We start from the raw sequence: 25,867 nt of genomic DNA on the forward strand, positions 1-25,867 counted from the left end.
GTAAATTGCATGCATCTATGGGCTTAAGCAGGCACCTTGAGTATGGTTTCATTAGTTTAGCTTATTTATTAATTCGCAATGGATTTCGACAAAGTCAGGCAGATCATTCCCTTTTTATTTTTCATTAGGGAAATTGTTAGATGTACTTTTATATGTTGATGATATTGTCATCACTGGAAACTTGCCTTCTACCATTGTCTCGTTTATTTCTTTGCTTATCAAGGAATTAGAACTGAAGGATCCTGGCCCGCTGCATTACTTTTTGGGCAGTAAAGTTCAACGGTCTTCTACTGGCCTTCATCTCACTAATCAAAAGTATATCGTTAACCTTCTCCATCGCACTAACATGCTTGACTGCCGACCAACCATTACTCATATTGCTTCACGCTCGCAATCTCCTTTCGAATCCGTAGGAGTTTCGAAAAATTCTTGGCTCCCTGCAATATCTTACCATGACGCGTTGGACATTGCTTTCACTATCAATCATATTGCTCAGCTTATGTCTTGTCCCACCATGACTCACCTTATTGTTTAAAAAAGGATCCTTCGCTATGTTAAGAGTTCTTTGGAGCTTGGCTTGTTTTTAGGCCTCATAAGGGTCCTCTTCTTCTCCGTGGCTATTGATGCAGATTGGGCTGGTAGAGCTCTACTAAACAACCAACAGTGTCACAATCTAGTGTTGAATCCGAGTATTGTGTTCTTGCTTATGCCTATGTTGAGTCCATTTGGGTCTCTTATTTGCTTCAAGAATTGCAATTCTTGACTCTTCCACCCATAACTTTGTTTTGTGATAATCTTAGTACTACGTATATGGCGGTTAATCTAGTGTTTCATGCTCATACTAAGCATATTGAATTAGATTATCATTTTGTTCATGAGAGGGTTAAACTTAGGACGCACAACGTGTTCTTTATTCCTTCTTTGGATCAACCTGCAGATATTCTAACTAAAGGGCAATATCTCTAAATAGCGGTTACTCTTTCTTCGTTCCAAACTTTTCTTTTCTCGACCGTCAAGTTTGCGAGGGCATGATAAAAGTAGCGGGATACTCAAGGAAACCAGCTCTCCTTAGTTTTAGTAATCCTTTCATAATTGTATTTCTTATGTATCAAGTTACTATTTAAATAATATTCATTCAGGTTTACAAATTTACAATGACCTTATAGAAGTGGGAAGGGGTGGGGATCAGAAACCTCTCATCGCTATGCGCATATTGCATGAGTTGACAAGAGATAAGGCTGATTTGGTATTGCTGTACTTTGAAAAGAAAAACTGTTTCTGTTGTACTGTAAGAATAAGCTCATTTTTTTGCTTCACATTTTCAGCTTTTTTTAACTCAAAACTGTAAAAATAAGTTGTTTTTAAGTGCTTACCAAATACCTTTTTGAGCTCAATTTTTTTTTATAATAAGCTTTTTTTTTTCTTTTTTTTTTCTGTTTTTTTTTTCCCCCAAACAAGTAACTAAGCTCAACTAAAAACATAAAAAGTAAATCAATGGGATTGCTTATTATAAATTATTAATAGGAAAACTAATGAAAAGAGCTTGAAAACTTTGAGTTTTAACGAAAATGACGAAAAGGTGTTGTAAGTGAATAGTACCAGGATTGACTTTTTAAAGTAAAATTATGGTTTTTCGTTAAAGTGAACAGTATCGGAAATTTTTCGTTAAAGTTCCCATTATTAATAGGTGCGTAGTGATTGATGGGAAAGTAATTAGCCATCAAGAATTGGGGGTGACTTGAGCGAAAGTAAACATAAACATAAGAGCTAGAGAATAGAGGGGCGCTTAGGAAGACTAAGATGGATTAGACATGTAGATTACTGGACATTAAAGGGCATAAACTTGTAAAACTTAGTCCCTCAAAAGGAAACAAAAGTGGAAAATGAAGGATCCACACAAGGAACCTTAAACCCTAGCTAGAATTAGATATATAGAGTCTCAATTAATACACGAATGTCAGGGGTCTGGGTGAAGGGGGCCTGTCAATTGATCCCGACCCTCAAGAAGAAGAAATATTCTTGTGGAGGACGCAACATATTTATCCTCAAAACCTAAACGCCATCCGCACACTACCCCAAACATCAACAACAATAATATTTGAACAGGATCACTATCACCAAGTGGACTATTACTGGTTAAGTTTTCATTTTCCAAGCTACTTAGTACTATGGTCTAGTGGTATTCATCTTCACTTGTAAGTGAGAGGTCTTAAGTTCTATTCTTGCCAAAAGCGAATTTGAACCGTATCGTGGTTGTGGAGACTAGAACTTCTACACGCAAGTAGCGGACAATCATGGCACAATCAAGGTCAAAAGTGATCAAATATGTATTTATTCAAAATCTATTTCATCCATCCTCATCAATCCTCCCCACAAGGTAACCTTCAAATTATTTATTCAAAATAGGATTAATTACCTAAATTAATTGATTAATTCTCTAATTAATTAATTAATTTTCTAATTGATTGCAAGATATTATTTTGACATAATATCTTGCAATTACACCAAAAAACTATCAAATGTGGCTAGTTCCCATCTCTCCAAATAGGCTGGCCACACCCCTATAAATACCACCTCATTTCTCCAAAAACCTAATTCCAACTCTCTTGCAAAATTTTCCAAGTTTCTATAAAAACTTTTCCCTCAAATTCTAACTTTGGCATTGGAGGTTCTTTGGCCAAAGCCCCCTTCTCCCCCCCCCCCCAACAAGAGGCTCTTGGCCTTGACCTAAGGTGTAAATTGTTTTGCAGGTGCATTTTTTTCCAAGTAGAAGAAGGTGGAAAATTGCATCCACAAATTGGTGCTTTCATTGAGAGTTTGAGTCACACAGTAGTAGAAGACTCTCGTATTCAAGGTTTTTTGTTTTCTTGTCCATTTGTAGATTTTTTGTACATTCTTATTCTTGGAATTTTTATTTATAAAAATTCTTCGATAAAACGTAAAAGAAAAGTACAATGGCAAGAGATTCGGAAACCTCGACGAACTGAAATTCCAATGTTCAAGAATTAGGAACATGGCGATCCACAAGGCTCAACACGACAATGAGTGAAGCGGCACCACCCCCACGGGTCACCACCGTAACAACCACCATGACAGCCACCCTTAACAAGGTCTATGGCGTCATGACCACGACCCAAGCCGTGCCATTGAAGCCCACTAAAGCCTAAGCCCAAGGCCAGCCGGCCCGAGCCACTCAAGCTCAACGCGAGCCTAACACATTGCTGAGCTGAGCCCTAGCCTCGCACCTACGTGCGCTGCACACCGAGCAACCCATTCCAGTGACCCTGCCCACTCCCGTGGCCTTCCAAGCAACCCAAATCGGTCCAAGACCAGTCCAACCTTCCCGACTTCATATTTATGGGCCGATGATTGAACCGGGGGCATTTTCACCACATTTCTCCATGGATTTGACATTTCCCAACTCAAATCTCGCTCCCGGAGTCTACCACACTTCCACTACTCAAGGAGATGCGTTCCTTCCAAGCTATTCCAACCCAAATGGGGGAAAACACTTGTCCCGACAAGTTATGGAGTTGACAAGCTCTCTTGCCCAGCAAACAACCTTGGTGAATTAGCTTTTTTAGCGCACTAAGACGTAACTTGCCCCAGACAAGGTGTTTCGAAGTAGGACAAAGGCAGACGAAGAACCTCTCCAGCAGCGTCCTGGTAAGCAGCCACTCGACCAGCCACGAACCGAGCATTCTGGTAGTGTACACACCCAACTGGGCCCCTAAGATAGTGCATACTCTCGTCTTAGCGCGCGGAGGATGGTGCACTCTCAACTAGGCCCACGGACAAGCATACACTTACGGTTAGGACCACACACCAATAATCAACATAAGAAACCTTTCAGGCGAAGTGTTCATTCGCGGTTAGGCCCGCAAGAAGCATCATCTACCTCATATTGGAGTAAGCAGCACGAAAGGTGGAGAGAAGCAGTCACTCAGTCCGGCTCAAGTTCAACCAGCAGCCTGCGAAGAATTCCCCCGCCTGCTAGGAACGAACCACATACACCGCCACCGCAACATAGACTAACCGAGCACGTAGAAGAGTAGCCTAGACCAGTAGGTCAAGATCGGGGGCAGCCAAGGCTCTTAAATAAGTGATTGCGTGACTTCTAACGCAACGAAGTCACTAATGTGGCACTACAATGGGACATGACCAACATGAATAGGTCACCCTTCACGGACGAAATCGAGCAGGCAAAACCTTCACGTAAGTTTAACATGCCACATTTCACATATTTCAAAGAAGATGGAGATTCGGAGAGGCACTTGAAGCACTACCGAAGCACAATGGTTCTTTACCTGAATAACGATGCTCTTATATGCAAGATATTCGCCACCACTTTACAAGGTGAGGCATAAGATTGGTTCCACACCTTACCACCACGATCCATTCAGAGTTTTGATGATTTTTCCTTTGTTTTCACCAAAGAATACTCATCCTATTGCTTGATCAAGAAAAAGTTTGACCACTTGTTCAGCGTGAAAAAAAACCTAAATGAGTCATTTTGTAACTACGTGAAGAGGTTCAAAGCAGAGAAGGCAAAGATAGTCGGATACGACAACTCAATAGCAAGTGGAACCTTCCAAAAATGACTTCCAAGACCACCTGCTATTTGGGGAATTGATCATGAAAGAAGATCTAACTTTGGCAGACTTTTTCACTCTAGTAAAGAAGCATGCACTTTGGGATGAGGTTCAGCGAGCAGACAAGGCACTCGAGCAGCCTAGAAAAGAGTCGGCAGTGGCTAAAAAAAAAAGAGAATGGGAAGCAGTACAACAAAAGCAGGTAGGAGGCCAAGCGTAGAAAGTAACCCACAACCAAAGAATGTCTGACGACCAAGAACTACTCTAAGTTCTCAATCTCGATCCACCAAATCCTTCGTGACATAAAAAATGAGCCATGGTTCAAGTTATTGAAATAATCAAATGGAGATACTTCCAAGTTGGATCACACCAAGTACTGCACATTCCACCAAAGTCCCGGTCACACAACCGATGACTACTACACTTGAAAGAACTACTTAGATAAGCTCGTGAAAGAAGGCAAAGTCGACATATACTTAGACAAGTTGGCTACGCAGCTTAGAAGGAATGCAGATGCCGACGAAGAACCGCCCAACAAGACGATTCGGATCAATGACATTTTCGTCGAATCTGAGCACTTGGAGGGCACCTACAATTCAAAGAAAAGGAAGATCCAGCAGTCTCTACTAGTCTCGCAAGTCCAAGTAGTCGACACCCAATCTTGACCCATTATTGGCTTCACCGAGCAGGATGTTGAAGGCATCGATTTCCCACATGACGACACACTGGTGGTATCTATCCAACTGGCCTATGCCATAGTCGACAAAATAATGATTGACAATGGAAAGCAAAATCATACGTCAAGCGGAGGTACTCACCGAATTCAACGAACACACCTCGACTGTCATCTGCCACATCACACTTGATGTGAAAACACCGCCAATTGTCTTAAAGCAGACATTCATAATAGCAAACGACCCGTTTACCTACAAAGGGATTCTAGGGAAACCTTGGCTAATAAAGCTGGATGCCATCATTTCCGTCAAGTATCAAAAAATCTGATTCCGCATCCCAGGATGAGGAGTCAGAGAAATCAAGTATGACCAAGCTGCATCTCGACGGGTGCAAGTATTGAAGGAATCAAAGAAGAAGACCTTTACCCTCATAGAGGCTACCGAGGTTCAAATGGACGATAAAGCTACCAAATAGCAATTACAGTAAGCGGATTAAGAAGATGGTGTCCAAACCAACATGTTAGCAGATGAGATAAGATGAAAACCCGAAGAGGACGTCGCACACATCATTCTTGATCCCACACAGTTGAAGAAGACTGCTAGTATCGATTCACGTCTGAGCCCAAAGGAAAAGGAAGAACTCACAGCTTTCATTTGGGAAAATCATGACATCTTCGCTTGGTTACCTTCTGACATGGCTGTCATCGACCCCAAGTTAGCTTGCCACAAGTTGCATGTCGACCCCATTGCCAAGTTGGTAATCCAAAAAAGAAGACATTTTGCACCCGAACGAGTGACGATCATTGAAGCGAAAATCGACAAGCTACTAAAGGCCGGATTCATAGAAGAGGTAGTACACTCAGCATGGCTTGCCAACGTCGTGCTAGTAAAAAAGAAAGAGAAGGGCAAATGGAGGGTTTGCATAGACTACACAGACCTCAACAACGCATGCCCAAATGATCCTTATCCACTTCCCTGAATCGATCAATTAGTAGATTCGACTTCTAGGAACCAGCTGCTCAATTTCTTGGACGCCTACTTCGGCTACAACCAAATAGCCATGTCCGACCCCGATAAGGAGAAAATCGAGTTCATGATCGAGCAATGCATTTACTGCTACAAGGTCATGCCCTTTGGCCTCACGAACACGGGAGCCATTTACCAAAAGTTAGTAAACATAATGTTCAAGAAGCAAATTGGAGTAACCATGGAAGTCTATGTCGGCAACATCATGGTGAAGGGCAAGCAGCGGTTAAACCACATAGGTAACCTAGCAAAAACTTACGACATCCTTAGAAAGTTCAAGATGAAGCTCAATCTCGCCAAATGCACATTTGGAGTATCTTCAGGCAGATTCTTAGGGTACCTAGTAACCCAACGAAGAATAAAACACATCCCAAGAAAATTCAAGCGATTCTAGAGATGAAATCTCCAACCACCTTGAATGAGATCCAAAGCTTGACTGGACGAGTAGCCGCCCTCAACCGCTTTCTTTTGCGGTCCACTGATCGATGCAAACCTTTTTTCAAGGCCATCAAGAGGGCACAACAAGACAAATGGGATGATGAGTGTGAAAGAGCTTTCCAAAACCCGAAGAAGTATCTCACGTCATCTCCCTTACTATCCAAGCCGGAAGCAGCAGAAGACTTATACATCTACTTGGCAATCTCTGAAGTAGCAGTGAGTTTTGCCCTCATACGAGAAGTGCTAGAGGCCTAACTGTTGATATTCTACACTTCTAAAACTCTTCTAGATACAGAAACTAGATATCCAAAGATCGAGAAATTAATTTTGGCCCTAGTTGTTCTCGAAAGCTCAGACCGTACTTTTAAGCTCACACAGCCATCGTCATGACTCAATATCCTCTACGATCAATCTTACATAGTCTGGAAGTTTCTCAACAAGTGATGAAATGGGCATTAGAACTTGGCCAATACAGTTTAGTCTTCCAACCTCGCATGGCGATAAAGGCCCAAGCCTTGGTGGACTTTATAGCAAAATTCACGCATAGCCTAATCAACGCAATAGAATGGCCCAATGATGCCCCGGAAGTAGCCAAGCATACCTTAACCGCGCATACTCCCTCCAATGGAGACTTCTAGCATTTTCATGTTGACAGCATATCCAACTACAAAGGCTCGGAAGTAGGCGAGGTCCTTGTCACCCCAGATGGTTCGATGCTCTAGCACGCAATCACTCTAGGCTTCAAGGCATCTAATAACAAAGTAGAAAACGAGGCCCTACTAGTAGGCTTCCGAATGGAAAAAAACTTGGCAATGAAAAAGCTCACCATTCATTTCGATTCCCAGCTAATCACCAGCCAGACTATTGGGCAGTACACGGCAAAATATCTAAAGATGGCACAATACCTAGAGAATGTACGCAAACAACTTAAGGCATTTCAGACTTACATTCTTACTCAAGTTCCGTGGGCGGATGCGCCAGCCGGCCTAGGCTCTGCCCTCGACCACCAATTCAAACGCTCTATTCTGGTGAAGTATTTAGACAAGCCAATCATGCAGTGAGCAATCGACTTAGTAGGGCCAATGCCGCCAGCTACTGGGGGCAGGGGCATGATGATTGTGGCAATCGATTACTTCACTAAATGGGTAGAAGCAGAGCCCATGACGACCATGACTTAGGCGGATATAGAGCGTTTCATATGAAGGAACATCATTTGCCGATTTGGCATCCCTTAATCCATCATCACCGATAATGACCTGCAATTTGTTGGCAAAGTTTTGGCATAATTCTTCCAAAAGTATGGCATCAAGTAGCATATGTCCACACCTAGATATCCTCAAGGCAATAGGCAGGCCGAAGCATCCAACAAGACGATCCTCGACTACCTCAAGAAATCTTTCACCAACAAGAAGGGAAAATGGCCAGATAAACTCCTTGGATGTCTATGGGCATATCGCACCACCGAACGACGAACCACCAGTGAGATTTCTTGCTCTTTGGCATTTGGTTCAAAAGCAATCATTCTTCCCAGTCATCGTGCCAAGTATCAACACTTTACTACCAAGCATTAAGCAGAATAATAAGGAGATGGCCATAAGCTTAAATCTGGCAGATGAGAAGCGCGAACAGACCATCACCCGCATCGCAACCTACCAGTAGCAACTCTTCTCCAGCTATAACAAAAAGGCCAAGATCCGGCAGTTCAAACCTGGAGATCTAGTCCTAAGAAAAGCCTTCATCACTGCCCGCAAGGAAGGCTCTAAAAAGATGGATCCCATCTGGAAAGGTCCGTACAAGATTAGTAGAGTAGACGGCAAGGGTAATTACACCCTCCCTACCATGAACAACAAAGAGATCGAAAATCAATGGAACGCCTACAATATGAGAAAGTACCATGTGTGACCTCCCACTACATCAAAGCCCAAAGAACTCAAGCAGCTCAACGAGCATCACCTCGCGAGCCGAGGATTATCCAGTTGTTATACAATCTCTACTTTACAACTAAGTTTTCGTTCGTTTCAATAGTTTTTCAATAAGGAATTCATCAGTAATTTACAACTTGGCTCGACTACATGTCTACAATAACTGATCTCTCCTGCACTTCAAAAAGAAGACTGCGCCCTTCTTAAAGACTTATCGCAGGAATTGCATCACCTGAGGAACCAACCATGCTCTCCAGTGTGAGAGGGTAAACCAATTCCCTGACACTTATATGGGTCTGCTCTCCAAAGCAGAAGGATAAACTCTACATTCCGAATATCAAGACGTGGATGAGTTGGGCTGCCCTAATATAACTAGATGCACAATAGTTTACACCGAGATTCCCAGAAGTAGCCACAATGGTCTTTTTCAAGGCTTAGCTAGCTGAAGGATTTTTGGTCTCTTGGCCTAATCCACAAGGAATCAGGCCCTAGAGACGGAGACGGCATATTATGCAGTACGCCTTATGGACGAATGCCCTGGAACCGTAAAGCTGCTACTGAGTGAACTAAGATAGCCTACAGTTTCCAGAAGACTGCCTGCGGCTTGTCCTTCGAGTAGTAAGTCACGTTAAACTTATACAACCACACATTTCTGTGAAAGGTTAAAGCGCGGAATAACCTACGCTAAGTCTTAAAGTGTTGTGATACTTGCAACGTAACCTATGAAATTAGAGAAAGCCAAAGTTAACAGCCAAGTGATCACGCCGGCTCGTCTGCTTCTGTAAGTAAGACATCCGACTGCAGAACTTATGGCTAACAACTTTGCAAAGTTCCACACCAACACCTACGGCTGCATGGGCTAAGCATACCTGTCTGTTTATAAAAAAAAGTAGCACGTCCGCCACTGGTCTATAAAGTCTAAGGTTAGGTCATGAACAAAAGAAGCGAAGATGGAGAAAAGCGAAGGAAGCAAATTTATTAAATTTTCTAGCAAAATTGATAAACAACTAGCGAATACCAAATGAGTTCAAGCAAAAAACAACAAGGAAAACAAAGAAAATCCTAAAGACTACCTAGAAGACTACATTTTAGCATCTTGGATGATCCACGACTGCTTAGTCGCCACACCTTCAGCAGCAGCGGCATTATCTGGAGCTTCACCCCCCCGTTGCTCCAGCTTGGGCATCAGCTTCTCCGACTACTTCACCAATGGAAGCCTCGAAAGTAAAGGTGAACAAGTCTTTCGGAGAAATAGAGAATTGTCATGATGTCTTTACCAGAAAACTCAAAGTCAGATGGTCTCCCAAAGAGATGGTCTACATAACCTAGCTTGTAGAAATCAGCTTGACTTTGAGTAAGCAAAGCCTCGAACCCTTAAACTACTCATTCCCATCTAGCAGACTAACACGGACCCGCTTCAGCTTCTCTACTTCCTTCTCCTGACTGTCATTGATCTTCAAAGCACTTTAGAGTTTCAACACTTGAGGTTCAAGCCTATCAACGACCTTCTTGAAGTGGATCACTTGGTTATAAGTAGCAATCGGCTATTCATCCTTTGAGTAAGCAGCGAAGCCAAACTCAGAGATGGCACGCTCAAGGTCATGAATTTGAGGTATGTAACACCCGATCTCCTTCTTTACACTTTCATACTTTATTTGGATTACGTCAAGCCTAGTCTTCAAATCCACGATCTCCTGGTGAGCGGTTTCAAGCTACAGAGAAGTAGGGGCAGAGATATTAGACCCCTTCAAAGCGGTAAACTCAGATTCCAACCTTTTGACCTTCTCGGCCGAAGAGTAAGCATCAACTGCCACAATCTTTACCACTTTCTTGGTAGCCTTGGTGTCCTCTTGATTAAGAAGCATAGACTTGGCTGCTAGAATCGCCGTCTTCGACATCATAGCCAGCATAACAGTCATTCTATACTCAGTCGTGTGCTTCGCAAAGGAACTTGGGCAAACAACCCCTTTAATGTCATCAACAAGCTTGGCACACATATCCATGTCTTCAAGCAGATCTGGTTTCAAGAGTGCATAAATCTCAGCAATTTCTCCAAAAGCAGACTTGGTGAATTTCTCACAACTGCCCATACGAGTATTCTCCTTCTTTTCAGCAGCCAAATTGATCTCAGCAGCAGAGAGAACGGGTTTTAGCGCCACTTTAGCAGGCAAAGGCACCTTGTGGTCTTTATAATAGCAAGCGTCTCCAAAGGTGAACTAGACTTAGCCCTAGACGGATGTTTGGGCACAAATTTCAGCGTTGGGGGCACAGTGGAACTCCTACGCTGAGCAATCATGTCAGCAATCGAACTAGTAGCCTCCTCTTTTTCGCCCTTGGAGGAAGTCAAGTTAATCATGAGCTTGAGAGCAGCCGGCGAACCTTCGTGAGCAACGGAAGAAGTTTTTAGCTTTTTCTCAACCGGCACCTCTTGAGCAAGTGGGGAAGATCTATTTTTCTCACCTTCATTTGCAGCAGGCTCCATAACAATGATCGGGCAAACCAACACCTCAACCTTGATTCGCTTTATCTCCTCTCTTGGGGGCAGCCCACCTTTCTCCCGATGAAGAAGACTAAGCAGCTAACGCCACTCACGATACTCAAAAGGGATAACTAGTGCAATATGCACCTTTTTCATGTCTGGATAAGTCCTAGGAGTCGAGCCGAATTCCGAGTCTATAAGAGTAGAAGAAGATAATCAGTAAATTATATAACAGCTTAGTGAAAGTACAAAGCAGCCGAATGATTGAGCAATCTACTTACTGGAGATGAAAACTGTCAGAACACACAGCTCAAGGGAAGAATCAGACTCCCATTCTCCGCTTATCTCCAAAGTCTCATTGGCCCAGTCATGGTCTCCTTTACTCGAGTGATCAAAAAGCCTATGGTGAGATTGCAGCTGTCTAACTCCTTCAATATAGCCAATGTCAAAGAAATACTAAAATCCGTTGACAGTCAAATCCAAGTTAAAGAATTGGCTTAGATTGTGAAATCCCACCATCACGCGAACCTCATTAGGAGAACATTGGGCAGGGGCACACTTCATGGAGCAGAGCACCTCTTGGAAGAAGTGCGGCATGGGAAAAAAGAATCCCAATATGAAGTAATAAGGATGGAACTTGATGGCTCTCTGATCCCCACCACATGGCTCACGGCTGCTACTTTCCTTAATGCGTCTTACACACACCCCAAACATAATGGTATGCCTATATGCCTCAAAGACTCGTCTTGACGATACAATGGCGGCACACCATCATCATTCTTGTGGCTCGAGGAAGACATGCTTGAAGAAATTCTACAAAAACATGAGGAAAATTCGTTAAACGACTACACACCAAAAAAAAATTAATGGGGCACGGCACAACAAGCCCTAGGGCCCAACAGGGCTCTTGGCTTCTCTCTTCCTTTCTTCTCACAAACGAGCCCAAGCTCGGCCAAAAAAAAAAAAGAAAAAAAAAAGAGGCATTCAATCCCCGCGGTCCAAAGACAGCAACCCAAGGAGCCCAGCCTGAGCTGTCTCTCCTCTCACCCTCTCGGCCTATAAGCCTCGCAGCCCTATCCAACCACAAAGGGGTTGGCGCCCCCACATTTTCTCTCACCTCTCCCGCACAGGCCCAAGCTCAACGATCCAAACGTCGACCCAAGCACAACGACCTAAGCCATGGCGGCCCAACGCCTGAACCCGAGCTAGCCCACGGCTCGAGCCAACTTGACACGACGTCGAGCCACTCATGGCAACAGCCCTACCGTGGCTTCCCAGCCACATTTTCATACCTTCTCGATCCCCATCGAACCCAATTTCAAGCCTTGAGGCTCCCAAAAATCAAGAAGACAAGGAAAATTAATTTTTTCTTACCTAGAAGCGACGAGGAAACGAAGCAAGCAACGAAAGACAATCCTTTGCACATGCAAGGTGTAGAAGTTGCTAGTGGAGGGGGAACAAATATCCTCTAGCTCTCTTTTTTGTAGGGTAGAATAAATTGCTCTCTAAAGTTGATTTACTAATCTACTTAAGGTAAACTTAAACAGACTTTGGGAGAAATTTATTTCCCTTTTCTAGAAGGATCTAATTTCCTATTAAAGAGGGAATCTACATCAAAATAGGAAACAATCATCTGTTTCCTAAAGCAAAAAGATCTTTACACCTGCTGCCCTTTTCTGCAAGCAGCCCAACAGGTGTAAGGGCATTTGTGAAGCCAAAAATAATCGAGAAAAATATCGAGGCAACACGTGGATTCTTGGGTAAAAAAGGATAAAATTACCCTCGAGACACACCGGAACTTTTACGCGTAAGCAGCGGACAATCATGGTACAATCAAGGTCAAACGTGATCAAAATAGGTATTTATTCAAAACCTATTTCATCCATCCTCATCAAATCCTCCCCACAAGGTAACCTTCAAATTATTTATTCAAAATAGGACTAATTACCTAAATTAATTGATTAATTCCCTAATTAATTAATTAATTTTCTAATTAATTTCCTAATTGATTGCAAGATATTATTTTGACATAATATCTTGCAATTACACCCAAAAACCACCAAATGTGGCCGGTTCCCATCTCTCCAAAGGGGGCCGGCCACACCCCTATAAATACCACTCCATTTCTCCAAAAACCTAATTTCAACTTTATTGCAAAATTCTCCAAGTTTCTCTAAACACTTTTCCTTCAAATTCTAACTTTGGCATCGGAGGTTCTTCAGCCAAAGCCCCCCCCCAAAACAAAATGTGAGGCTCTTGGCCTTGACTTAAGGTGTTAATTGTTTTGCAGGTGTATTTTCGTCCAAGAAGAAGAAGGTGAAAATTTGCATCCACAGTAATGTAGATAATATCGTTTGTTAAAAAAAAAAAAAAATCATTTTTCAATATCATCTTAATTTAATTAATTGATTGTAGATAGAGAGGGGTGGCTCTTTTAATTCTTTTTCTGATTTTTTTGCATCTGTGGAGCACAGACTGGGTCAGAGAGGATTAAAGTTTTTGGTCAATTTGGTACCAAAGATTACGATTGATAACTGTTACTCCTCCTCATATCTCTCGTCACCAACCAATCTCTCTATCTCTCTCTCTCTCTCATCAAATTACCACCCTACTCGCTCTGCTGAATCTCTATATATTCACGCCCTTTGACTCTCATCACTCCATCAGTCTTGTTCTACATCTACTTCCCTTTGAGCCTTCAAATGATTTCTTTTATATTTTCACTTTTTCATAGCCTGTTTAAGCACAGAGAAGAACTATATAAGGCTTTACCCTTTCTTTTTTTCTCTTTTCACCGTGTGGTCAATGGGTCTGTATATATAATTATTCACATTAATACCTTTACTTTCAGTTATAGAGTCCTTCTCAGTCATCCCTCCTCCCCCTCCCCCTCCCTTAATTTCTCTCTCGATGAGATTTAGGGTTAGATCGATATCTAGGGTTTCCTCTACCTCCTGTCGATTCGATCGATTTTTTTTTCAAACCTCTTTAGCATGGGAGTGATGATGGATGCCGTTAGAAAAATACCATCTAAATACAAGAAAGAAAACCCAGTCACTTTTTGCGGGTGGAGCATCATCAAGATTCACAATCTTACTTGGGTTCTAATTTTAACCCCATTTGATGATATGAGAATCTTGATGATGCTGCAGCAGCAATAAATGACTAATATCATCATATGTTTTAGGGTTATGGTGGATCATCAGCATCATGGGGTGCAGACTGGATACTTACTACTAGAGGGTAACTCCTTCAAATACGGGCGAATATTTATTTTTACAATTTTTAGGGTTATGGTGAATTTGTTATTTATTTGAGAGAATGGCATTATTATCGTTTTAATTTGCTTTTAAATAACTCTAATCTATGTTTAAGGTCACTAATCTTGACATTGCTGCTTTGTTTTGTGTTCCTATTGCCTATTCGCAAGTTGATTTTTTTAACCAGCTAACCACACATGTTTATGGTTTGGGTTCTGTGTCGGTTTGCTTGGCTTCCACCTGCACCATTTAGAGTTTTGCGATGCTGTCATTTTCGAGAAAAAGAAGAATAAGGGACTGTTTTTTCAGATGGGGTTTGATTTTCTGAAACTGTAAACCTTGTCCTGATCTGAAGACTGTCTGTACTTTGGTTGAATGGTACAAGAAATCATGGCCACCTTTTGTTTATTGGGTACTTTTGAGCTCTCTAAATATCCCGTTTTATTTTGGCTTTGGTTTTCCTACTCTAGATCCATTTTTACCATCTCCTATGGCGTTCAGATTTGTGGCCAGCTTTTGCCCTTATAGTTAGACATGATTTATTTGAAATATGAAAGAAAGTCACACATACCAATAATTGTTTTGCATCCTTACGGAAAGATAGCTGAATTTTAGTCTGTCTCGTTCTCAGGAGATCTTTCTACATATTTTTTGCAATCTTTTCTATATTTTTTGTTTGAGTTTATATGGTGCGCTTATGGGATCCTGAGGTTTTGAATATAAAAAAATTTGACTTCGAGTTTTCATTATAGATATGGTACTTTAGGGTTTGGAGAAGCCAAACCTATCGCTATATATGTGACTTGTTTTGTTTTCATAAATGTATAATTTACATTCTTTAGAACTGTCTGTCTTGTTTATCCTTATTAATTGGGTTTTAATTTACTTACTGTTACTACCAAGTATGCTGAATATCTTGTTAATTTGATGCAATATTTGTTTGCAGTATTTCATTAATATGATGCATAAGCTGGTGGGCAAAAATTATTAGGGAGGTGAATTTCGCTCACACGTTTTGGCTTCTCACAGACCCTCTTAGTTTATGGGCATCATATTGGATAAATCAAATGAAATCAATGAACATATGATGTATCAGGAGTGTGTGAGTAGCTAAAAAGAGTGTTTATCATTTTCCTAATTATTACACACTTTTTAGGTCTCTTGATGTTGCAGGAGTTTTCATTTCTGAAGGTGAGTTGTTCTTATTTGATGGTACACAAATAGTACGTAGCATATATTAACATGTCAGAAATTGTTATAAACGTACTGAAGTAATTTTTTAGCATTACTTGTTTGCATATTGTTTTGAGAGATCCAGAGCAGCAACAATCAGTAGTGATCATTTATTCATACGTCAAGAAACATATAGAGCCAGAAACATTTTAATGTGCGTAAATGTTTTAACATTAGGACATTTAAACAGGGCAAAACTTGTACCGAATAATACATTACTGAGCTCACCTATCTCAAGCGTGAATTTCCTTTGTCCTCGAGATATCGTGTGTTTGTGTGTGTGTGTGTGTGTGTGTGTGTGTGTGTGTGTTCTATGGAACCTGTTCTATGCGATTATGTGCATATATGCTTAAAAAAAATTGTAAATTTATGTTGTTTTTGTAAGCTGTTTGGAAGAAGATTTGAGTGCCATTTTGTGTTTTTCAATTTTTTTTTTTTTTTTTGGGTATAGCAGTTAGATAGCTAGATGACACCTTTTGTTTAAAAGGGAAGTCTTATCCAATTTGACATGACAGGATATAAACTGACGATTAGTAGACAAATCGAGGCATCGATAGGCACTTTGAGAGGTGGAGTAGCCGAGATAGAGACAAAGGCGTGAACTGGGTTGTAGTTTGTTATAGTTGCAGGGTCTTAGCCATGGAAAACATTGGCACCCAAATACACGAAGTTTGTGATAATGCAGATTGTGTCCAAAGAGAGTGGTGTAAAGGGTAGTCTTATCCAATTTGACATGACAGGATATAAACTGACGATTAGTAGACAAATCGAGGCACCAATAGGCACTTTGAGAGGTGGAGTAGCCGAGATAGAGACAAGGGCGTGAACTGGGTTCTAGTTTATTAAAGTTGTAGGGTCTTAGCCATGGAAAACATTGGCACCCAAATACACGAAGTTTGTGATAATGCAGATTTTGTCCAAAGAGAGTGGTGTAGGGAGAGACGTTGGCAAGTGTTTGTGTAGGCATACAATTGATAAGGTAAATAGCGGTTTGGAAGGCATATGACCAATAGGAGAGAGGTATGGAGACATGATGGAGAAGTCATAGATGGAGAGGATGAGACTTCCCTTTTATTGTTTACCATTGTGGAATGGTGATTCAATCTTTGGAATCTCTTCCATCATTGAGAAGAGGAGTATCGACATGCCAAAACTAGTTCAGTAGATTTGATGACATCATAGACCTGCAGCTGATCACATGCATGGAGGAATTTTTAGGGTTATATGTTTGTGTTCAACAGACAGTCTTGAGAGAATCCGCCTTCTTTTATCATGTTTGGTTCTTGTACAAATATAAAAACAGAAATAAACTGAAAGAAAAACAGTAAGAAAACTGTTGATATGTTTTTCTCTTCCACATCTCCCTCTGAACCAGTTAATGATGCGTTTTGATTAAATTGTAATCTGATGCATGCCTTCCAAGCAATACGGTGGTGGAAAGTTGGTGAAAAGTTCTTTTTAATATATGATTTTCCATAAGTTGGTGAAAAGTTAATATATGATTTTCCATAAGTTGGTGAAAAGTTCTTTTTAATATGGCTTGGCCTTGGATCAGTACTGGAGGCAACTTCTATGAATTCCTCCCTTAATTTTTCTTCTGAGGAATATTTGCACACTCCTTTTGCATCTTCACGCTCTCCACTCTGTTTCTAGGCACAAGATTAAATTACGAACTGTAAATTAAGGTATAGAAACAAGTCGAGGAGTAAATGGGTAGAAAAAGAGAGTGAATTTCCTTCCCCTATAAATTTTGCTGCATTTATTTTTGCCTTAATCTTTGGAATCACAAATTGTACAGACTGGGCTATAAGTTGTTGCCGTTGAGTGAGGGTAGAAAGCCCAATCCATTGGGCGAGGGTAAATTTATTGGGCTATATTTTAATTTGGTCTTTATGTACACATTGTATATTTGGGGAAACTCATCCTTTGTATCCAAATCTCAATGGTTGTATATCTATAGCAACTTTAGGTCATCTCTATCCAGAACAGCTATAAACATAGTTCCGTTTGAAATTATATAGTCATTCACAAAATTATTTCTAAATGAATAATGTCAGGCCATACTTATATACTGTATTCAACTGAAGGACTAAACATAGCATCCTCAATAATTTTTTAGTTTTAAGTTTATATTTTAAATTTACTGGCTAATTTAACTAAACTATCGTTAGATGTTTTCAAATCTAACCGTTGAATTTGAATTAATTATTAAAAATAAGGAGATGGGCCCCAAATAATTGGCTAATTAAGAGGGAGTCTACATTTGGCCAAGCCAGATGCCTCGTTGGCCAAATAATGGTATAGTGGGCTCTATATAATTATAGCACAACCATCAATTGGAGATGAGTTTTTAGATAAATTAGACAATTTTTTTACTTTTGGACATTTAGCCATCTGCATTGGAGATGGTCTTATGCTCACAAGTGATTTTTGTTGAAAGTGTTTTTTTTTTTTTTTTTTTCAAGTACCTAAATTTTTTTTTTTTTAATTTTAAGTCATTTTTTTAAAAGGACTTTGAAAGTATAATTCTTTTTCACAAAAAATTACTTTTAAAACTCAAAAAATATTTGTTATATGAAAGCAAGAATCACTTTTAACTATTTTAAAAAGTCCTAAACATGCCTTAAATAAGACATTTGGGTATTTGAAACAGAAAGATCAGATTAGTTGCAAAAAGCATGAGGAATCAACATTTTCATATACCAATTTGCATGGTCTTACCATATGACAATATCATTTTTGATTCATCTAATCTGAGGAAGGGGAACAATATCACTTCCAATCATGTCCATAATCAACCTAAGATATCAGAAAATATTAACCAAGAACTAGAACTAAAATTAAAACATGATAAGGCACTAAATTGCCTTAGTCGATTTCTTGTCATTCTAATTAATTCTCTTAATTTAATTAGTTAATTTGTTTAGATTGCTCTCTCGATCTTGCTTGAAAGTTGAATGAGTTTTGGTTGCTACTTGGTTGTTGTTAATTGTTTTGGTTTATATTGTGTTTGTTTTTTAGTTTTATGTGGGTAGTGGTCATAAGCACATGTAACTCACATGGAGATAGATAGTTCTCTCTTCCCACTTGATCAAATTAGACAAGGATCTAAATGTAATTTAATCACCATTACAAATAAAATCTTGCTATGCTTATACAATAATACCAATCTTCCCAGGCCAGAAGCATATTCTTGAACTTCTGATAAATAGATATTATTCTTAATCTAATTAATTAAATTGCCAAATAGGACGCGACCGAATAGGACAACAAATAAATGTTAATTAATTTGAATCAATCACATTGTTACTTAGTCAAACAATCCTACAACTTTGTAGAAAACCATGTTCTGATATAATATATCTTGTAAATCCTGGATATATAAAAGATTATTATTATTATTATTATTATCATCATCATCATCATCATCATCATCATCATCATCATCATCATCATCATCATCATCATCATCATCATCATCATCATCCACTGCTGCAATTACTTTTCAAGTTTGCAAATATGCAAATCAATCTCAGGGTATACGTATCTTTCGTTTAGCTGTTTGAGTTTTTCCAAGTTGATAGTATGCAGTAAGCATAAGCAACTTTTCTGTCAATCATTAGCCCTAATCACTAATTAAGCAGAAAGAAAGATAGCATGCCGAAAGATTTGAAGGGTATTATCATATGTTCCCTCATCCAATTAGTAACATGGCATAACTTAAGGGAGCTGCTAATGATTTTGGTGCCTGAAAAAGGAAGGTCCAACGAATTGTTTGCAACGTATCGAACTTTTGGTCCATGGAAAGTAATCAATGCAGGATTTCTTTGTTGTAATCAAGAAGAAGGTGTTGCTGCAAAAGAAGATAAAGATTTGTTCAAAGAGAGATTCATCAACTTTATTAAGTTTAATATTTGGTTGTGTTATTATTGATCTGCTGTAATGGCAGTTGGTTGTTTTATATACATCTTACACACACGCATGCAATAAACAAATGTTGTAAAGGTGGCGTGCTTGCTGCCCATGCTGCAACACATCAGAGCACATGAGCTGAAACCATGTGGTAGTCTGCTGACAAGGAATATTGTACCCACGTGCAGTATTCCTTCTGTCCAGGTTAGTGGGGCAAGTTCTCTCAACACTCCCCCTCAAGTTTGGAATGAATGTTGATTATTCCTAACTTGCAAAGCAAAGTCGTAAACTGGTATAAGCTCAGTGGCTTTGTGAAGATGTCGGCTGGTTGTTTCATGGTTGAGATGTGAGATGTCTCGATCATTCCACGTTGAACCCTTTCTCATACAAGATGGCAGTCAATTTCTATGTGTTTGGTTCTTTCGTGAAAGACCGGATTCGAAGCGATGTGAAGTGCCGCTTGATTATCACAATATAACTTGACTGGACGTTTATGTTTGATACCCAAGTCTTGTAGAACAGATTTCAACCAAGTGACTTCACAACAAGTTGCTGCCATTGAACGATACTCCGCCTCTGCACTAGAACGTGACACAGTATTTTGTTTCTTGCTTTTCCAGGAGATCAAGGATTCTCCAAGAAATACACAGTATCCGGTGGTAGAACGTCGTGTGTCTCGACATCTGGCCCAATCCGCATCACAAAAAACATTCAATTGAATTGGACTTCTTGCAGAAAGAAAATTACCTTGCCCTGGTGTGTGCTTAACGTATCGTAAGACTCACTGGGCTGCCTCCAAGTGTGGAGTTCGAGGCTTCTCCATAAATTGACTAAGAATATGGACAGCATACACCAAATCAGGGCGCGTGATTGTCAGGTAGATTAGTCTCCCAACAAGTCGTCGATAAGAGGAAGGATCAGTAACCCATTGTCCTTCGTCCTTTCTGAGTGATAAGTTTTGCTCCATAGGAGAGGTGGCTGGTTTTGCGCCAAGATGACCTGCATCCTCAAGTATTTCAAGGGCATATTTTCGCTGTGAGAGGGTGATCCCCTTGCTAGAGCGAGCAATTTCAATGCCCAAGAAATATCTTAATTGGCCAAGGTCTTTCAACTTGAATTGCTTCATAAGAAAAGACTTGGTATCTTCAATTGCTTGTATGTTATTTCCTGCCAAGATAATATCATCAACATAGACAAGGAGGGCAATGAATTTACCATCATGGTTTCGGACGAACAATGAATAATCTGCCTTGGATTGTTGATAACCGGCCTTTCTAAGAGCACAAGAGAGTTTGATAAACCATTGACGAGAGGCTTGCTTAAGCCCATACAAAGATTTATGAAGTTTACAAACTCGTGTCTCCCCCTTTCGTCCGAAACCAGGAGGCAAGGACATGTAGACATCTTCTTCAAGATCACCATGGAGGAAAGCGTTATTAACATCAAGCTGGTGGAGGTGCCATTGTTGGACCGAGGCAACACCAAGGAGTAGACGAACTGTAGTCAATTTTGCAACCGGAGCAAAGGTTTCTCGATAGTCTAAGCCTTCAATTTGGCTATAACCTTTGGCAACCAAGTGTGTTTTATATCTCTCAATGGATCCATCGGATCGAAATTTGATTTTGTAAACCCATTTACATCCAACCGGCTTCTTGCCAGGGGGCAATGGTTGCAGAGACCATGTCCTATTCGCAGCAAGGGCTGCCAGTTCTTCTTCCATAGCGAAATGCCAGTGAGGGTCGCGTATAGCCTGTGAGAATGAGCTGGGTTCTATGGCAGCTGAAATGGAAGTGGTGAAAGCACGATGTCGAGCAGATAAACGATCGTATGTGAGGACATCAGACAAAGGGTAAGGAGTACCTGGTACTTTGGTCAATGCCGAGTGAGATGAAGGGACGGACCGAGAAGGGAGGTTGATGTCGATGTGATATTGTTGAAGATAACCAGGTGCATGAGTGGGTCGTTTAAGACGAGGTGGTGAGGTGGAAAGAAAAGGAGATGAAACCGAAACAGGACTCACCGGCGAAGAAGAGGATGGATCGACGGAATCCTGCTCCAATAGAATGGACGGATGAATGATGGGATCATCATAGGCAGTATCTTGAGTATGTGGAAACACAAGTGGTGAAACTGCAGCAGAAGATGAAAAAGGGAACACATGTTCATGGAAAATAACATCACGGGAGATAAATATTTTACCCGTGTGAAGGTCGTAAACTCGATATCCCCCAAGAAAAAGACACCGTGTGGCTCTTGCATCAAATTTTGTGGGACGATGGTGGTGGGTGGAAGAAAAACATAAGCAACCAAACACTCGCAAATGTGCATACGCTGGTTGTTTGTGGTGAAGTATTTCATAGGGTGATTTGCCTTGAAGAAGAGGAGTGGGAGTCCGATTTATGAGATAAATGGCAGTGAGGATTGCATCACCCCAAAATTTCTTAGGAAGATGAGATTGAAAAAGTAAGGCTCTAGCAACATTGAGTAAGTGGCGGTGTTTGCGCTCTGCTACCCCGTTTTGTTGGGGAGTAGAGACACAACTTGTTTGATGAAGAATCCCCTTATCTGAAAAAAATTGGGTCATAGAAAATTCTGGACCGTTATCACTACGAAGAACCTTGACTCGTCTAGAAAATTGTGTTTCAACAAGGTGGATGAAAGTGATGAGATAAGATCGTGCATCTGATTTGTGATTCATTAAATAAACCCATGTGCATCTTGAGAAATCATCCACAATAGTTAAGAAATATTGTGCCCCTGTGATAGTGGGAACATGGTAACCTCCCCAAATGTCAACATGAATTAACTCAAAAGGAGCCTTTGTGGTGATAGAACTCAAAGGAAAAGGAGCACGTGTTTGTTTGGCTAATGGACAGATCAAACAATCATCAATGCTACAAAAATTCAAATTTTTAATGCAAGTAGAGAGATGCCGTAAGGTCTTGTTGGAAAGATGGCCAAGGCGTTAATGCCAAAGCTGAGAAGAAGAAGAGGCAACAATTGACGCTGAATTGCACCTGGTTTTCATCACATTATCAAGGTAGTAGAGTCCTTCTCGTTCAGTTCCCGTCCCAATCATCTTCCCCGATCGTTGGCCCTGAAGTAGACACATTTTATCAGTGAAGATGACAAAGCAAGATGAGGTATTAGTGAGTTTGCTGACAGAAATTAAATTCAGTTTAAATGATGGAACACAAAGCACATTGTGAAGGGTGAGATCATTCGAGAGATGAACTGTGCCAATATGTGTGACATCGGCAAGTGCATGATTGGGTAAGTGCACTTGTCGATTGTATACCGGAACACTTGTGGTCATTAAGCTTGGTGAGCAGACCATGTGGTCTGTGGCGCCTGTATCGAAAATCCAGTCCCTTCCCTTATTGAGAGCAGAAGCACAAAAAACTCTACCTGACAAGTTATTCATAGTAGAGGTGGTACCGACATGATTAGATGTGGAGTTGGATTGACTCTTATCAAGGAGTGCAAGCAGATTGTGATATTGCTCGGAAGTGAGGCTGTAGGACGAATGAGATGTTGCTGGAGGCGTTGGCTGGGTATCAACATGATTAGCCTTGTAATTGGAACCCCTGCGATCCTGATAATCTCCCCTATTGCTGTTGTCTTTCCCTTTTTTCAGTTTGCGGCATTGATCAATGGTGTGACCTTTCCAATTACAGTAGTCGCACTTGAGGTGTGCACGACAGGTATCTGAAGTGTGTCCAGTTGCATCACAACGACCACATTTTAGATGGGAATTTCTTGGAGAAAAATTCCTACCAGAGTTTCGCATGTTATCCCGCACGGCGAAAGCTGCGGTATCGGTGACTGAGGACCTTTCAGGAGCATGCATTGAAACTGTTCTTTGCTTCTCATCTTGAATAATAAGTGAGAAAGCTTTGTTGACAACAGGGAGGGGATCCATAAGTAAAAGTTGCCCACGAACCGCAGCGTAGGATTCATTGAGGCCCATGAGAAACTTCATGGTTTTCTGACTTTGCTGAAACTGCATTAATTCTTTTGCAGCTCCATATGTATAGGTTGGGAGAGTGCACATGGCATCACGTTCATCCCAAAAACTTTTCAGTTTGGTATAATATGCACCAATGTTCAAATTTCCTTGAACACTTCCATGTATCTCTTGTTCAATATGGAAGAGATGTACACTATTTGTGTGAGAGAAACGTTCCTTCAACTCATTCCAAATATCAGCTGCAACATTGTTGTAGATGACACTTGCTCCGATATCTTTCGAGACAGAGTTGAGCAGCCAGGATTTCACGAGGTTGTTGCAACGAGTCCACTGTTGGAATTCACTTGTGGATGCAGACTCGGGCCTTTTAATGGATCCATTGATGAATCCTTCCTTGTTCTTGGCATTGAGGGCCATGGCCATGGCTCGGCTCCAAGTGGAGTAATTTTCGTCATTCAAAAGGTGTGTGACGAGGATCGCTCCAGGCTGATCAGAGTGATGAAGATAAAGAGGATCGTTGGGATCTTCGTATTTGGTGTGTTTGCTGGAAGAGTCAGTTGCCATGTCGGCAGGCAGTGTGCAGTGGTTGTGCTTGGCTGTGCTTTGCGGCTGTGCTTAATGGCTGTGACAGGTAGAGCAGCGACGATGGCTGTGTAGCAGCTTTGCGACGGCAAGGCAGCGAGTGTGCAGCTTGCAGTGCACTGGTTGCTGCCGTAACAGATGTCGTTGTTCACAGTATAGCAGCGGAAGAGTGAAGGCAGAGCAGAGCAAAGGATTGCCTGTGCTCTGATACCATATTAAGTTTAATATTTGGTTGTGTTATTATTGATCTGCTGTAATGGCAGTTGGTTGTTTTATATACATCTTACACACACGCATGCAATAAACAAATGTTGTAAAGGTGGCGTGCTTGCTGCCCATGCTGCAACACATCAGAGCACATGAGCTGAAACCATGTGGTAGTCTGCTGACAAGGAATATTGTACCCACGTGCAGTATTCCTTCTGTCCAGGTTAGTGGGGCAAGTTCTCTCAACAAACTTGTTATTTGTGTGTGCGTTTAAAGCTATTGAATAAGTAGAAATCTCTGTTTGGGATTAGGTTCATGTGAGTGAAAGTAATTCATCTTATAAATATGGAGCGCAACTGAATCCACTTGGAGGGACACAACTCAATTTTTATGTAGGAGCTGGTAATGATTGAGTTTGCTGCAGAAAATGGTTCATGGAAATTAAAAGTAGTCTATGCAGAAAGTGTTGCTGCAAAAGCAGATAATAATGTTTGTTCATAGAGAGTCATCAATTTTTGAGTGTATAACCAATGAGTGGAAAAATTATATACATCTTTGTCTGGGATTTTGGTGCATGTGTGTTAAAGTACCACTAAATCAATCAATCAAGATTCCCAAAAAAATTCAGACTCTTGGAGGGAAGCAAAGGAAGCTTTGCTTTGCTGCTTCACTGAAGCTTTGACTTATAAACAAATAGTAAACTACGATGAAAGTTAGGTTTCTCCATATGGAGAGTAGCTCAACGTATTTTAAGCCTATTAGGTCTCTCATGCCATCAATGTGGGACTCATTCTCAACACACATCCTCACTTGTGTGGAATTTTTAAGCTTAACACATAGGACAACCTTCTCTGATATCATGAAGAAAGTTGAGTTTTCACCATAAACCCAATTGGCAATATTAGGTGTAGCACAACTTACTTATAAACCCATGCAATGTCCCGCTTCCCATCAATGTAAGATTCATTCTCCACAAACTAATGCCTGGCCTTAGAAAAGACAATGCGTTCTTGTTTCATAACAGGGAGGAAATTTGAGAATACTTTGGGTTTGAGTACATTCAATTTCACCCCCCCAGTGCTGCAGATACAGTCACTTCGTTTAATCTGCTTTCTTTTGCTCACTGAACCATAGGTGCCTGCTTATGCTTTGGAGTGCAGAAATTGCAGTGTTTTTATTAGTTCTTATTGCTTACAACTGGATCAATTGCTTTGCCCTGGCTTCTTCAGAAAACTCTTGAAAAGTAATCACATTGCAAATATTGTCACAATATTGGCCACAAATATCGATGAATTTCATCAAAAAATAAATTAATAAATTGAAAAGAAGAACATGCAGCAAATCTTAGTGAGAATTGAATTAGGAGATGATACAATGAACATAGAAACTAAAAATTTTAAACAAATCATTGTCGTGATTATCATTAAGCCAGTAATCAACCTTGAAAATGAAGTTATCGGAATAGAAAAATTGTCTGCAATCGACTTAAATGATTTCCTGCTGATTCATATGTTAATTTAAGCAAAGATAGGTTAGTCATTCTCTTACTTTCTTTGTCTCTCTGTAAAAGAT

General features: G+C 40.6%; 1 protein-coding gene and 1 long non-coding RNA gene across 2 annotated transcripts; one reads left to right on the top strand and one right to left on the bottom strand.

Moving 5' to 3' along the window:
• The first annotated feature begins 13,437 nt into the window (after positions 1 to 13,437).
• On the top strand, positions 13,438 to 15,676 carry LOC148695940 (uncharacterized). The gene is made up of 2 exons (XR_015964174.1): positions 13,438 to 14,374; positions 15,338 to 15,676. It is a non-coding gene; the product is annotated as an uncharacterized LOC148695940 (long non-coding RNA).
• Positions 15,677 to 22,501: 6,825 nt separating this feature from the next.
• On the bottom strand, positions 22,502 to 24,085 carry LOC148695941 (uncharacterized). The gene has a single exon (XM_088697435.1). The coding sequence runs from the start codon at positions 24,068 to 24,070 to the stop codon at positions 22,502 to 22,504; it is 1,569 nt and encodes a 522-aa protein (XP_088553561.1). The 5' UTR covers positions 24,071 to 24,085.
• Between the last annotated feature and the right edge of the window lie 1,782 nt (positions 24,086 to 25,867).

This window comes from Pyrus communis, chromosome 7, assembly GCF_041283825.1.
Source record: "Pyrus communis isolate YQ-2024b chromosome 7, ASM4128382v1, whole genome shotgun sequence".
Classification (NCBI taxonomy): Eukaryota; Viridiplantae; Streptophyta; class Magnoliopsida; order Rosales; family Rosaceae; genus Pyrus; species Pyrus communis.